We start from the raw sequence: 15,254 nt of genomic DNA, 5'->3' as shown, positions 1-15,254 counted from the left end.
GATTTCCTTGTCATGTTTTGAAGCAGGACACATAGAAGGGGGAATAATGTCCTCAATGAGCTGGGAAAAAAAAAGAGACCACCTTACGTAAAAGGAAAAGTTTTGGTCTCTGTAAAACAAGAAAAACCTCTTTACAAAAGAGTGTTACTACTTAAAAAAATCACCTAACAGATATAATGGCGACCAAGAAGTCAAATTTACAAACAAATGTCTCTAATTGCTTCAAAGGGGGTCTCTAAAGCACAGAAAGCACAAGGTTGAGATCCTAAGGCAACAGAAGAGGTCAAATTGGGGGATTTATATGACCAACTCCCTAAAGGAAAAAATGTTTAGGGATTGTGAGGCAAGAGAATTCTGGAAGAGAATGGATAAAGCAGAAAACTGTGTGTTGTGGGTACTGCAGTTGTTAGATTATCAAAGACAGGTCACGATTTTTGTTCATTTGTCTTCTCCAGTTATCAATAGTCTGGCAAACAGACAGGGCAGCAATTATTGGCTGCAGAGCTGGATTTGCAAGTGCAAACAAGGCTTTTAAGAGGACTTCAAAATGCCTATCAATTAAATCCTGAAATAGGAACTGTAAGGTGTTTATTGAGAACTGAAATGTCAGGATCCCCATACCGAAATAACCCATTACTTAAAGTGGTTCTAAAGGCAGAAGGTTTTTCCCCTTCTGGCTGCAGCTACCCCCTCAGCCCCCCCTTTCCCTTATACTTATCTGAGCCCAATCTCGCTCAAGCGATGTGCATGGGAGCCATGGGTCTCTCTCTCCTCATTGGCTCACACATCAGCGGGAGGTATTGCCTCTTGCTGATGTCAATTACAGCCAGTGAGCCAATGAGAGAATGGAGTACGGGGCTGAGCCGCGCTCTGTCTATGAATGGACAATGTCCATTCATAGAAGCGTTGCTCGGGAGCAAGCCTACTCCAGTGATATCATAGCAAGAGGTTTGGTTTTGGGGGCACTCAGCTGGGGGGAGGTGCCAGGAGCGTCAGCGGGGGACCGAAAAAGAAAAGGATCGGTGCTGCTCTGTGCAAAACCACTGCCCAGAGCAGGTAAGTATAAAATGTTTGTTATTAAAAAAAAATCCAACCTTGAGAATCACTTTAAATAAATGGGAACCCTTACCTTGTAAAACACCACCATAGCTTGTACCTCATAAAATGCAGGGGAATGAAAATCGTCTGTGGTCTCTGCTACAAAATCAGAGTCCTCAACATATTGTATTCTTTCATAATATCTTCATGTAAAGGAGGTTCCGCCTCTGATTTCTGAACAGGGTCAGAGGAAATGTAGTGTTTCTGGTCTTTGGAAATAGAAGCCTAGGCCTAAGTCTGGATGCCAGCTGTAAACAGCTAATTATTCTTGGCAGGATGTCTGTTTCCATGGACCATGGAAAACACTTTCCTCTGCCCTATCATAAAACAATAATAACTCAGTCGCACATGACCTGTAAAACCATTAAGGCTCTAGGAATGCAGAGCATGCTATAAAACATCTATTCCTCATGTAACCATTCCACATACAGTCAGGTCCATAAATATTGGGACATCGACACAATTCTAAAATTTTTGGCTCTATACACCACCACAATGGATTTGAAATGAAACTAACAAGATGTGCTTTAACTGCAGACTGTCAGCTTTAATTTGAGGGTATTTACATCCAAATCAGGTGAACGGTGTAGGAATTACAACAGTTTGCATATGTGCCTCCCACTTGTTAAGGGACCAAAAGTAATGGGACAGAATAATAATCATAAATCAAACTTTCACTTTTTAATACTTGGTTGCAAATCCTTTGCAGTCAATTACAGCCTGAAGTCTGGAACGCATAGACATCACCAGACGCTGGGTTTCATCCCTGGTGATGCTCTGCCAGGCCTCTACTGCAACTGTCTTCAGTTCCTGCTTGTTCTTGGGGCATTTTCCCTTCAGTTTTGTCTTCAGCAAGTGAAATGCATGCTCAATCGGATTCAGGTCAGGTGATTGACTTGGCCATTGCATAACATTCCACTTCTTTTCCTTAAAAAACTCTTTGGTTGCTTTTGCAGTATGCTTTGGGTCATTCTCCATCTGCACTCTGAAGCGGCGTCCAATGAGTTCTGAAGCATTTGGCTGAATATGAGCAGATAATATTGCCCGAAACACTTCAGAATTCATCCTGCTGCTTTTGTCAGCAGTCACATCATCAATAAATACAAGAGAACCAGTTCCATTGGCAGCCATACATGCCCACGCCATGACACTACCACCACCATGCTTCACTGATGAGGTGGTATGCTTAGGATCATGAGCAGTTCCTTTCCTTCTCCATACTCTTCTCTTCCCATCATTCTGGTACAAGTTGATCTTGGTCTCATCTGTCCATAGGATGTTGTTCCAGAACTGTGAAGGCTTTTTTAGATGTCATTTGGCAAACTCTAATCTGGTCTTCCTGTTTTTGAGGCTCACCAATGGTTTACATCTCTGTATTCACTCTGGTGAAGTCTTCTCTTGATTGTTGACTTTGACACACATACACCTACCTCCTGGAGAGTGTTCTTGATCTGGCCAACTGTTGTGAAGGGTGTTTTCTTCACCAGGGAAAGAATTCTTCGGTCATCCACCACAGTTGTTTTCCATGGTCTTCCGGGTCTTTTGGTGTTGCTGAGCTCACCGGTTCGTTCCTTCTTTTTAAGAATGTTCCAAACAGTTGTTTTGGCCACGCCTAATGTTTTTGCTTTCTCTCTGATGGGTTTGTTTTGTTTTTCAGCCTCATGAAGGCTTGCTTCACTGATAGTGACAGCTCTGTGGATCTCATCTTGAGGGTTGACAGCAACAGATTCCAAATGCAAATAGCACACTTGAAATGAACTCTGGACCTTTTATCTGCTCATTGTAATTGGGATAATGAGGGAATAACACACACCTGGCCATGGAACAGCTGAGAAACCAATTGTCCCATTACTTTTGGTCCCTTAACAAGTGGGAGGCACATATGCAAACTGTTGTAATTCCTACACCGTTCACCTGATTTGGATGTAAATACCCTCAAATTAAAGCTGACAGTCTGCAGTTAAAGCACATCTTATTTGTTTCATTTCAAATCCATTGTAGTGGTGTATAGAGCCACAAATGCTAGAATTGTGTCAATGTCCCAATATTTATGGACCTGACTGTACAATTAATAGAATTCAACAGGAACAGGGCACATTAATATTAGGTATTTGAATAGGGAATATCATACTGAACAAATCAAGGTCATACATGACTATGTTAGCACATGGGAAATGGGAAAAAGCAGTCTCCTCCCTCCTGGGTGACAAAGGTACGCTGTGTTTGGTATTCCTAGGTTCAAAATATAATTCTGAATAATAATCTGCCAGTTGCTAGAATACCATGTGCATGTATTGAAAGTTGTAATATTAGTATGAAATTGTAGTTGGGACTTGGTCATAAATTTGGTGGCCTCCTAACACCCATCCCCTAAACCAGATGATTGGTCGGTTGTTCTCGGGCGACACCCCTTTGATATCATTTTTAACATCAACCAAGAAACATCTTGACGGACTTGAGAGCCAAGACAACATTTTTGCCTGGACAATTAGACTCTGCTAAAACCAGGACTTTGCAAGTATTCTGCCTTCTTAACTCCTTTCTTTTATTTCTTGGTTGCTTTATTGTTCTCTTTATGTCTTTGTAACATCCCTTTCTGTATATATTTTAATTGCACCTTTTTAGTAATAAACCCTGTTTTGAAAAGGGTTGAAACTGTCTCTAAAGCTTTTAATGCAAACTAAAGAATCCCTGTCTCTTGAAGAGTGGTACTGTATATAATAATCCTCTGTATCACACACTGTCCCCACAGACAAGTATATTCAGACGTTTATTGTTCACATTTGTTCTTGCTAACATTGTGAAGGGTCGATAGGCCCAAAGCTATCTGGTGGCAGTTTGAATCATTAATTGTATAATTAACGTAACCCAGTGACAATCACTCTAAGGCTGCTGGCACCTAGATTGTGGTCCCGCGAGCTTTGTGCAGGGTGCACCTGAGAGTGGCATTATTATGCAAGTGACAGCGTGGCGTGAGATTGGCTGGTCCTTTGTCACGAGTTGGTGAGAAGGGCAGGGGTCTGGCAACGCATTCGTCACATGGAGCAGTGTTCATAAGACATGGCTCTGGGACAAGGGAACAGCTATCACCCTGAGCGGTGTTTTAGCTTCCAGTAGGCCATCAGCAAAATGCATGTTATTCACCAACTTTCTCCAACCTCCCTTGCTCCTGTGGCCTGACAATGGTAAGTGGGGAATTAAGGGAATCCCCAGTAGGGTACTCACAGAATGGAGTTTGGACTGGATTGGTTTTTGTATGTCTGGATACAGGAGCTGTTAAAACACAGGCACTGATCATGTTCATGTGGCTGTGTGCATTTTCTGTGAAAAAGGTGGATGGGAATGCACCAGCCATGGTCACCTCATTGAGGAGAAAAACTCCTCATTCCTCTTTCTATAAAACTGCATAGTGTGCTACACACTGTGGTTTACCATATTGAAATATAGGAACAGGGAACTGTGCCTTACCTTATCTTATCCATGATGCTGAGAGGTTCATGCTGCATGCACCTTGGTGGACATAGCCCCAGGGGTCTTCAGTGTTTGGGAACCATAAAAGTGGACCACGGCTCTGGACCTATATAGCACTATGTGGTTAACTACACAATACACTTTGCGCCAAGGTGAGTGCTTAACGCAGGATTCAGTGCCTGAAGAAAACATTGCAGGCCAGCCCCACACAGTGGAGTCTGGGTACAGCCCGTGAGGTATCACCAAGGGATACCGATTTGGAAACTGCTAGATAGCTCAGGGCGATAAGAAGTCAGATCTTGATAGAAGTGTCAGAAGAAAATAAATGAACATTTTAGAAAGAAAAATACTCCTCCAGAGGAGAACAGCTTAATCACGAAAGGACACTAGCAAATAATGGGAGGAGTTATACAAGTATGTACTAGGGGTTACCCTAGCAAATTTTTTGCCACTGATCAATCACCTGAAGGTACCCTGCACATATAACTCATTGTCTATTACTACAAGTTCTGTGTCATGTACTGTACAAGGTACTACATTTACAGTTCTTGGTAAAGCTCTCATCAAGTTATTGCATGACTATTGAATGCTGGCTAATCACAATTAATGGAGTACAAACATGCTACAATTCTGCCTTTATGACAGTAAAGGATAAGTGCACATATACTTTATGGCTGCTTTACAGTATGTGTTATCACATAAAGACATGTCCTCAGCTAAACCCGTTTATTTTTAAAGTTTGTCCTGAAAATATAAACGCATGAATCTTAGCTGCCAAAAAGTGATCAGTCTTCTTACCAGTCTACTAATGCGAACAAACTCTTCAGGAGTTTTGGCCCATGGTGGAAGTTCAACATCAGAAACAACTGTGCCATCATCCATCACACCAAGATTGTAGTCATTCATGTTGACAAACATCTCTGGGAGGTAGTAGAATTCAGGAATGAGCTCCTGGAGGAACAAATCACCCAATGCATCATTGTTATTGTCAACATTTACAAAGTTACACAGTACTATACATCAAATTAAAAAGGGACAAACTCATATTGATATGATCACTGGATGCGAATAAACAGATAGAACTGATTAAAAACTGCAAACAATGAGTCCACTTTTGCTCCATAGCCTGCACGTATGGGACTCGGTTCGCCTCTCTAGTGGCTTGATGTCACCCTTTCTACCTTTGCTCCTAATTACTAACAATCCTCTATTCTCACCGGGTTTAGATCAACCTGGGGAATTCTCCTGATGGGTGGCCCATGGATTTTCGCAGGTGCAACACTTCTTGACTTCGCGGTCTTTCCTCACCTGGAATTCTCTTCTGGAATCGCGGGATGTCCCTCGGGCGGACTTTTTTCATTATCTTCAATTGCGGCATTGGCTGACCTCTCTGCGTGACATCTCTGCCTTTCCATATCAGAAATCTGCCTTTGAACAGCTTTGCCAACAGCTTCCTGGCACCCCGGGTCTTGTTTCCCTACTCTATGCATCTTTAAGTAGGCGTTCAACATGTACTTCCCTATCATATGTCGTTCAATGGGAGCATGACTTGGGGGCAGCCGTGGACCCAGAGGACTGGAATAAGGCCTGGCTGTTTATAGCTAAATGTTCATTCAACACAAACACGCTAAAGGCGGCATACAAAGTGCTGTTCCGTTGGTATTGGGTCCCGGCTCGTATAGCCCAGGCAAACTCAACTTATAGTGATCGCTGCTTTTAGGGTTGTGGCCATCGTGGAGATGTGTTACATATATGGTGGTCATGCCCGAGATTGATTCGATTTTGATCTTGTGTATTTGGCCTTCTCTAAACACTGTTTAATTTCTCCATATGCCGGGAAGCCCGATATGCTTTGCTTCAATGCCCCATACCGGCCCTGTTAGCTCACCAGCAGAAGTTGGCCTTCTATTTGTTCTTGTCGGCAACGAGAACAATTTCGTAATCCTGGAAAAGTATATCTGTCCTTCAGGGGGTACGGGACCGTATGTCCACTCTGATGCTTAATGAACAAATGTTGAGTATCCGTACTGACTCCCAATGCAAATTTTTGAAAATCGGTGGTTGACATATGCTTTTCCCATACTCCCCCTGGCTAGTCTGGGTCTAGGTTGTTGATCAGTATTCCAGATCCCTGCTGTTGGTTTTGCCTCTTTCTTCTTTCCTTTCTTTTTTATTTGTTTTTGTCTGATTTTTGTGAGGCGGTAGTTGGAGTTATAACACTATATTTTTCACATTTTCTGTGCCATTGATAGCCCCTGCGTGGGTGTGCCTTTTGCACTGCTGATGTTGTAGCATTGTTTCTTTTGTACCCTATGTGCCTTTGACAGCCCCTGAGTGGGCATGCCTTTTGCTTCAATTCTTTTTTGTTTAAAATTAATAAAAACCATTGAAATATTAAAACTGCAGACAAAAACCCACCACATTGTGACTGAACTGATCATATTAAATAAAGCAGCAAACAAAAGTCCCCCTTTGACAAAGTTAGCAAGTTGGTCAAAATTGTATTGATTGCTTTTAAACAAATACAGTATCTGCATGTGTAACCAATTGTAATTCAGATTCATTAAATATTGTTTTTAATAGACTTACATTCATGACTGATAATTTGAGTCAATAGCAAAGTGCGGAACAACACTACATATTTTGCACTGCTCAATATTTTAATTGACGGTGACTGCTAGCTTGTGATCACTTGTACCTCAATCAATAACAAATCACTACATGTAGGGCCACTTTAAGCCCACTAGATATGTAGTGGCCTATATACATGTAGCACAGCTATGTATGTAGTTTAAAAAATTCAAACTTAAAAAGGAAACCTAGAATTACATGTGATATGCGAATTAACTCAATTTTCCCTTTATAATTCACTCCAGATCCTATGTTCACAGAAATGTAAAAAGGTGCCTCAGGGCTGACACTGTCAGCATGGAGATCATAAGAACCAGGACGGTCACTTTAGCATAGTGAAAACTATGCCAGCTGATATCAGGCAGGAATTAACCTATTATCACCTTCATCACTGCATAAAAGGCAGGAAGGCGCTGCATTAAAAACATTCCTTATCTTAAAGAACTAGGTTCACCTTTACAAATAAAAAAAAAATCCATTGCAGTTAACAGCCACTTAACCATACTGAGTGGCTGAATAAGATACAGGCCATCACAGATACATTTATCTCCAATATGACATTACAGATTTGCATTATGCATCATGGCTAAGGATGGGCGAGTCTGCCTAGGTTCGATTGGTCTAGGTTTATGGAATCTGGTTCGAAATTCGGCACATATGAACTTAGCATAAAATCCTATTGAAGTCTATGAAAGGCGAATCCGCTTATTAAATTCTGGTCATTTTTAGGGCTATTAAGTAAACTACTGTCCCAAAAAAGGCATAGGAAGCTGGACACTATCATGTGACAGATGTATCAATGCAAAAACCATAAAACCCCAACAAAGCAGGGATAGGGCCTTTTCTTGCAGCTTCAGGCTGCGTTGAGATAGCAAGCTTAGGGTTTGCCTTTAAACCTTCCGATAGCAGAGCTACATTTGTGTTTTTTGCACGTTTACAAATTATTTTAGGGGTGAAGCCTACTTAAACCCCCTAAAACAGTATATATCTTCTAAAACCAAAGACTCTGGAGAATATATTTTTAATTTCTACAATGTGATATAAGTGCAACAATTTATCAAGCGCAAAATTTCAACAAAATATACACTAAAGTTAATTTTAGGGCTGACAAACACTACATATTACCAATTATTTGATACAATATAAAAGATGAGGTTGTGCCAAGTAAATAGCTAGCCAACATTTCAAAACTTAAATTACATCCACCTATAGCAGATGCTTTAAAAGCCTGCAGCTTAGAGTTAACCATGATTAATGGGTTTAGAATTATTGCTTTCACTCCAGCATGCTTTGGGGTTATGCAACACGTGTAGTTCAATCAACATTTTTGAACATAGTCACCCCAATGTGTGATTACTCACTCATGTGCGTGTATATGGGGGTGCACAATCTTTTGGGGAGGGTAAGAGGGTGTGTTCTGGTGTAACTTTATTTTTTACACTTTTTGACCCCTGATGTCTCAGCTACTCTTTATTGAGCTAATGGAGTACAGGTTGCAAAAGTGCAGTTGAATTTGGAAGTGATATGATCCACGTTGCTTCTGGGTCCTTGCTGGGAAGAGATGCTTGCTGATCTCCCTCCTCTCTATCCAATGGCCGCCATGCCTGTCTAGGGTCTGCAGGTGAAAGTGCAGAGCCTGAGAAATATGATGGACGGTACTGGGAGGAGCGAATATACTGGGGGTGCATAGAAGTGATCCTGTACGCTATTTGGGCTCCTCCAGTACCCAAATCCCACATCCTGCCCTGTTGGTTTTGGCACATGTAATGCTGAGCGAAAGCATCCAATGGTTTTCATGACCTAGCAACAAAGGAGGACATGGGGGGGGGGGGGGGGACTAAATGGCCTACTGGTATAAAAAATTAATGAAGAGTTTGAAAAGGTGCATTTTTTTTTATATCAACTGGGGCCCTTTGACTGCATAGGCTATTTTCTGGAAAAGGTGAACGTAGGCCTTTAGGAAACAGATGAGACAGTGTTAAATTGGCCAGCAGTAGGACAATTTCAAAGGATAAGTTAATCTTTAAAAAAAATTATAAATGCACATCTTTTTGCAGTTAAAAAAAAGCAAGCATTTATTACTTTTTTTAATGGGAGCGTGTAAAGCATTGCACCTGCAATCAGCAGATTGCAGGTGCAATGCAGGGTTCCTGCAGATTGTCAGTGTAAGCTGTCTGCCTTTACATCATACAAGAAGGCAGTTACACACTAACAGAAAGCATCAATGAACGATCTAGAGTGCTCACAGCGCTCTAGTAGTTCATTGAGAACTACAAGCCGTCAGCCTTTGCAGTTGACGGTAGTTATAGTATGCCATTCAGAGAACTCCTTGAATGAATGACGTGGCAGGGTGGGTGGAGCCCTGCAAGACTGCTTCTTTGTTAAATTGACACAGCAAGCACAAGTAGAAGATCCCCGGCCTGCTGTCATAGTGGGGACATGTGTAACATGTTATAAAAAGGTGAATTTATCCTTTAAATAGCCAGTCAAATTTGCCAAAGACAAACAGCACAGACTGTGGCTTTTTTTTCTAATCTTTTTTTTTTTTTTTACTGAAAAGTAAAGGATTGCAGACACAAAACATGCACAGTCATAATATAAAACATATCACATAGCATCTTTAGCACCTAACTGGTTGCTAATCTAGTTTGCAATACTTACTGCACAAAAGTTTACATTTTCTTTCCCAAGTAAACTGTAAAGTGGTGTAGCTAATTGTATAGTAGTGCACAGAAATGAAAATTCTGGTGCTGAAATCAAAATTTCAGGATGTACTTGGCCGAATACCAAAGTGTCTACGAATGTGAGGTAGTTAAGCTCAAATTTTTTTTTTGGATTTTTCTTTTACTTTTAATGTGTTTTTATTTTTATATGATTTTATTGCTGTCACATAGGGGACCAATTGTCCCCTATGTGATAGCACATAAGTGATAGGTCTTTTTTGTAGGGGGCAGTGTGTGTAAGGAGGGGGTAGGAGAGGAACAGTGTATACAGACAGGACCCCTTACTTGCCGCCACTAAATGTCCTTGCTGATTTTTAAATGCAATTACTGGCCTTTATTTCTCACTTTATAGCTCCGAGAAGGAGCTGTCATTCACTTTGCCTCTAAAGTAAAAGGGGTGGGGTCATTGGATAATGTCACTGGGTGACCTTACCCCTTTGTTTACTTTAGCAGGGGGGCAGATGACAGCTCCTTCTCAAGGCTATAGTGAAGGGGAAAAAAGCCGGTAATTGCATTTAAAAACCAGCAATGCCATTTAGCGGCAGCCAGTGAGGGAGCCTGTCTATTACACTGCTCCTCTCCTGCCACACACTGCCCACCCCCACCCCTTCCCACCACAAAGAGGACCGGTCATTTATTACATTAGCGGGAAGGGGGTGGGGGCGAGCAGTGTGTGCAAGGAGGGGGCAGGAGATGAGCAGAGTATACAGTGAGTAACTGGGTAATGTCACTGGGTGACCCCATCCCTTTGTTTACTTTAGCAATGGAACGAATAGTGAAGAAAAAAAAAAAGCTAGCAATTGCATTTAAAAACCAGCAATGACATTTAGCGGCTGCAAGTGAGGGAGCCTGTCCGTATACACTGCTCCCTCACTATGTACACCGCTTACCTCCTCACCTGTCTTTCTCTGCCACCCTCCCCCCCATCTGCAGTACACATAGCCCCCCAAAATCCCCCGGCCAAATAGTCCGCCCCTCATTGGAGCAAGGTTCTCATTATCGGCATCTGTATCAGTTCACTTTTTCCCTTTGGTAAAATGCTGATAGGTCTATTTTCAGCTGATATATTTCGGACACCGAAATTTCAGCCCATCCCTATAATTCTAGCTGACGTTCATTTCCAGATCATTTCCTCAAACTTGCCATCTACACAATTAAAATCAGGGCTCTGTGGGAGCCAAACCATCACTTGCAGAACTCCTTGTTCTTTACACTGAAGTTAACTTTTAATGACATTGGTTTCATGTTTGGGGCTGTTGTCCTGCTGTAGAATAAATTTGGGGGCAATCCTACGCCTCCCTGATGGTATGGCATAATGGATAATTATATGCCTGTATTTATCAGCACTGAGGACACAATGGTCCAATTCTCCAACTCCATTTGCAGAAATGCTGACACTCATTATTGTATTGCTCTCCAGCCTGTCACAAAAAAACTGCCTCCTGCTACAGCCAAATATTTCAACTTCTGATTCATCAGTCCAGAGCACCTGCTACCATTTTTTTGCACCCCAGTTCTTATGTTTTCATGTACAGTTGAGTCACTTGGCCTTGTTTTCATGTCCTATGTATGAAAGAATGTTCAAAAAAATTCACCTCAAACCCACGGTAGCAGTGAGCCTGAACCTCATGTCTTATCAGTACTGACTCTTCCAGCTGGCCAATTGTGTAAGTGATAAGACAATTGTTAAGGTAAAAAAAGTAGTTCAAAGTTGCATTTTAAAGGGGATTGTTTTGGGAATGAGCAAATCCCATGCATGTGTAGCCACACACTAACTTATACATTTTTAATTCTGACAATAGATACACTTTAATACTTTTTGCTAAAAGGTATTCCTCTTTCCCATCTCTGATATCTAAATCTCCATAAATTGTCCCTTTTTTATTGTTTTATTCATATTGCTGCATATTTCTTATGGAATTGAGAGTTCAGTTTTATCATAAATAACTATTACTAATTCAAGAGATTTTTAAATATATTTGTGTGGCACAGCAACCAGTTTAGTGACATCTTCATTGAGTTCCCAAACATTTAGCTATAATGCTACACCGCTATGTACCAAATTAAAAATACACCTTCCCTTAAAATCAAGTTTAGATAACTTTTAGTATTTAAAAAGTTCTGGTTGCACATTAAAGAGACCAATTGTGCAGCTTACCCAAATCCAGGAATCCTTTGAAGATGTACTAAATTGAAATTAGCTTGGCTCCGAATTTGTCAGACCACCTTATATTTGTAAAATTAGTATGGAGCGCAATAAAAAGAGAGCATTTTGCTGGGATAGGTCAGCTAAGATGCCACACATTCAGAGAAACTGTACAATTAACTGTTGTATTTGTTGAAACCCAACCTTAATAAACTACTGAAACAAGAAACTGAAAAATAATAGTTTTTTTTTTTTTTTTGGGGGGGGGGGGTGTTATTTATGTAACAGCCATGCCACTGATTTATGAAGGAAGTCATCTAAATGTAGTGCTCAGCTGACAACAATCAAGCTTTTGGCAACCACATTTTCATATTTTTTATTGATTCTTTTCCTACACTTTGTTTTGCATATTGGTAGTACTGCAACATGTTTAGCACAAGTTGTTACAATTTGCTAACAGAACAATATGAATAGGTAACACTATGAAACACCTTCACATGAAAAGCGAAGTGCAATATAATCAAGATGCAAAATGGTACAAATTTCCTCATCATCTGTTTTGCCAAGATACCTATAACACTTGGGTTACAGGGTTAAGGCGAGTTTAAAGGTTAGGTTCACAATTCGAACTATGTCTGAGCTTTGGTAAAATGCTTAAACATATAAGGAAAACTTGGTTACATTTAAAAAGCCAAAAACTTATGTACCACTATAATATTATTTTCAATTTGGAAAAAGGAGCAATAATAGAGGGTTGAAAACACATTGGACAAGTTTGCAGGTAAATGCAGAGCCTGCCTTGGTTTAGTGTTATTGATAAGAAAAATGAACCTTTCAGAAAAGAGTGAAAGGAAAAGCATTCAAGTCACTACAACAAACCTTGGCCATTAAATTGACAATTTGAAATAAAATAAATTCTATATAGTGGTGTTGAGAGGAAAAATGTACCAATCTACAAAATGGTTTGAGCCAAAAAGGCCAGATCGGACAACCCTTCAGAATTTACCTTGATATCAGAGGTGTCTCTCTGACAATTACGCCATGCCCTTGAAACTGAAGAAAATGCTCTGTCTGCATGGTCAAATTTTCCACCCTGGAAATTCAGGAAGAATGTTGTAAAAGGTTCCTAGAACAGAAAAAAAGTTACTTTACTTTAGTACTTTATAAGAAATCAACCTCTATAAGAATAAACTATATCTTGATCAATGTTACATTACTGGAAAATCAATTAATCTAGTTGTGTGTCATCTACAAACCAGGTGACAGTAGTAACCCAAGTGTGTTATGGGTTGAAGCCAAATGTATCCATTACGTTTTTTAGCTAGCTTCAGAACTGAAAGTGCCATTATTTGTGAGTTTTAATAGTAGTATACCCTTCCTGTGCTTCAGCGCATTGACAGTTCAAGTTGGAATAGCCCCAGTTGATGTCACAGCCATGGTTGTCTCATATTACCAGCTTTGGCTGGGAAGCATCGTGTTAGGAGGCCAAGCCCAAGACACAGTTAAGTAACAAAAACAAAAAAAAAGTTAAAAAACAACAAAAACAAAAAAACCAAAGGAAATGCATCTACACCAAATGAACTGCAGAAAAACCAAAGGAAATGCATCTACACCAAATGAACTGCAGAGCGCTTACCAAAGGCATTCCTTTACCATGCTATTACAGGTGAAACTCAAAAAATTTGAATATCGTGCAAAAGTTCATTTATTTCAGTAATGCAACTTAAAAGGTGAAACTAATATATGAGATAGACTCATTACATGCAAAGCAAGATAGTTCAAGCTGTGATTTGTCATAATTGTGATGATTATGGCTTATAGCTCATGAAAACCCCAAATCCACAATCTCAGAAAATTAAAATATTACATGCAATCAATAAAAGAAGGATTGTACATAGAACAATATCGGACCTCTGAAAAGCATAAGCATGCATATGTACTCAGTACTTGGTTTGGGCTCCTTTTGCAGCAATTACTGCCTCAATGTGGCGTGGCATGGAAGCTATCAGCCTGTGGCACTGCTGAGGTGTTATGGAAGACCAGGATGCTTCAATAGCGGCCTTCAGCTCTTCTGCATTGTTCGGTCTCATGTCTCTCATCTTTCTCATGCCAATGCCCCATAGATTCTCTATGGGGTTCAGGTCAGGCGAGTTTGCTGGCAAATCAAGCACAGTAATCCAACGGTCATTGAACCATATTTTGGTGCTTTTGACAGTGTGGGCAGGTGCTAAGTCCTGCTGGAAAATGAAGTCAGCATCCCCATAAAGCTCATCTGCAGAAGGAAGCATGAAGTGCTCCAGAATCTCCTGGTAGACGGCTGCGTTGACCCTGGACTTAATGAAGCACAGCGGACCAACACCAGCAGATGACATGGCTCCCCAAATCAACACAGACTGTGGAAACTTCACACTGGACTTCAAGCATCTTGCAGTGTGTGCCTCTCCATTCTTCCTCCATACTCTGGGTCCTTGGTTTCCAAATGAGATGCAAAAGTTGCTCTCATCAGAAAAGAGGACTTTGGACCACTGAGCAACAGACCAGGTCTGTTTTTCTTTTAGCCCATGTAAGACGCTTCTGACGTTGTTTGTTGTTCAGGAGCAGCTTGACAAGAGGAATATGACATTTGAAGCCCATGTGCAGGATCCGTTTGTGTGTGGTGGCTCTTGATGCACTGACTCCAGCCTCAGTCCACTCCTTGTGAAAGTCCCCAACACTTTTGAATAGCCTTTTCCTGACAATCCTCTCCAGGCTGCGGTCATCCCTGCTGCTTGTGCACCTTTTTCTTCCACACTTTTCCCTTCCACATAACTTTCTATTAATGTGCTTTGATACAGCACTTTGGGAACATCCAACTTCTTTTGCAATTACCTTTTGAGGCTTTCCCTCCTTATGGAGGGTGTCAATGATGGTTTTATGCACAACTGTCAGGTCATCAGTCTTTCCCATAATTGTGATTCCTACTAAACCAGACTGAAAGACCATTTAAAGGCTCAGGAACCCTTTGTAGGTGTTATGGCTTAATTAGCTGATTAGAGTGAGATACTTTGTGCCTAGAATATTGCACCTTTTCACAATATTCAAATTTTCTGAGATTGTGGATTTGGGTATTTCATGAGCTGTAAGCCATAATCATCACAATTATGACAAATCACGGCTTGATCTATCTTGCTTTGCATGTAATGAGT

The 15,254-nt window shown here is 40.8% G+C and overlaps 1 protein-coding gene across 2 annotated transcripts in view; it reads right to left on the bottom strand.

Moving 5' to 3' along the window:
* The window catches only part of LRBA (LPS responsive beige-like anchor protein), a 970,380-nt gene that overhangs the window by 218,098 nt on the left and 737,028 nt on the right, over positions 1-15,254 (bottom strand). For both annotated transcript variants that reach the window (XM_089670467.1, XM_089670468.1), the window contains exons 45-46: positions 13,076-13,195; positions 5,368-5,520 (exon numbers count right to left, since the gene is read on the bottom strand). In XM_089670467.1, coding sequence (XP_089526593.1) covers positions 5,368-5,520; positions 13,076-13,195 — 273 coding nt within the window. The remainder of the gene's footprint in view (positions 1-5,367; positions 5,521-13,075; positions 13,196-15,254) is intronic.

The sequence above is a fragment of the Staurois parvus genome, unplaced genomic scaffold (assembly GCF_062004578.1).
Source record: "Staurois parvus isolate SC_StPar_1 unplaced genomic scaffold, SC_StPar_1.0 ptg000090l, whole genome shotgun sequence".
In the NCBI taxonomy this organism is placed as follows: domain Eukaryota; kingdom Metazoa; phylum Chordata; class Amphibia; order Anura; family Ranidae; genus Staurois; species Staurois parvus.
Note: the sequence above shows the minus strand (reverse complement) of the source record. Positions and strands in the feature narration are given on the sequence as shown.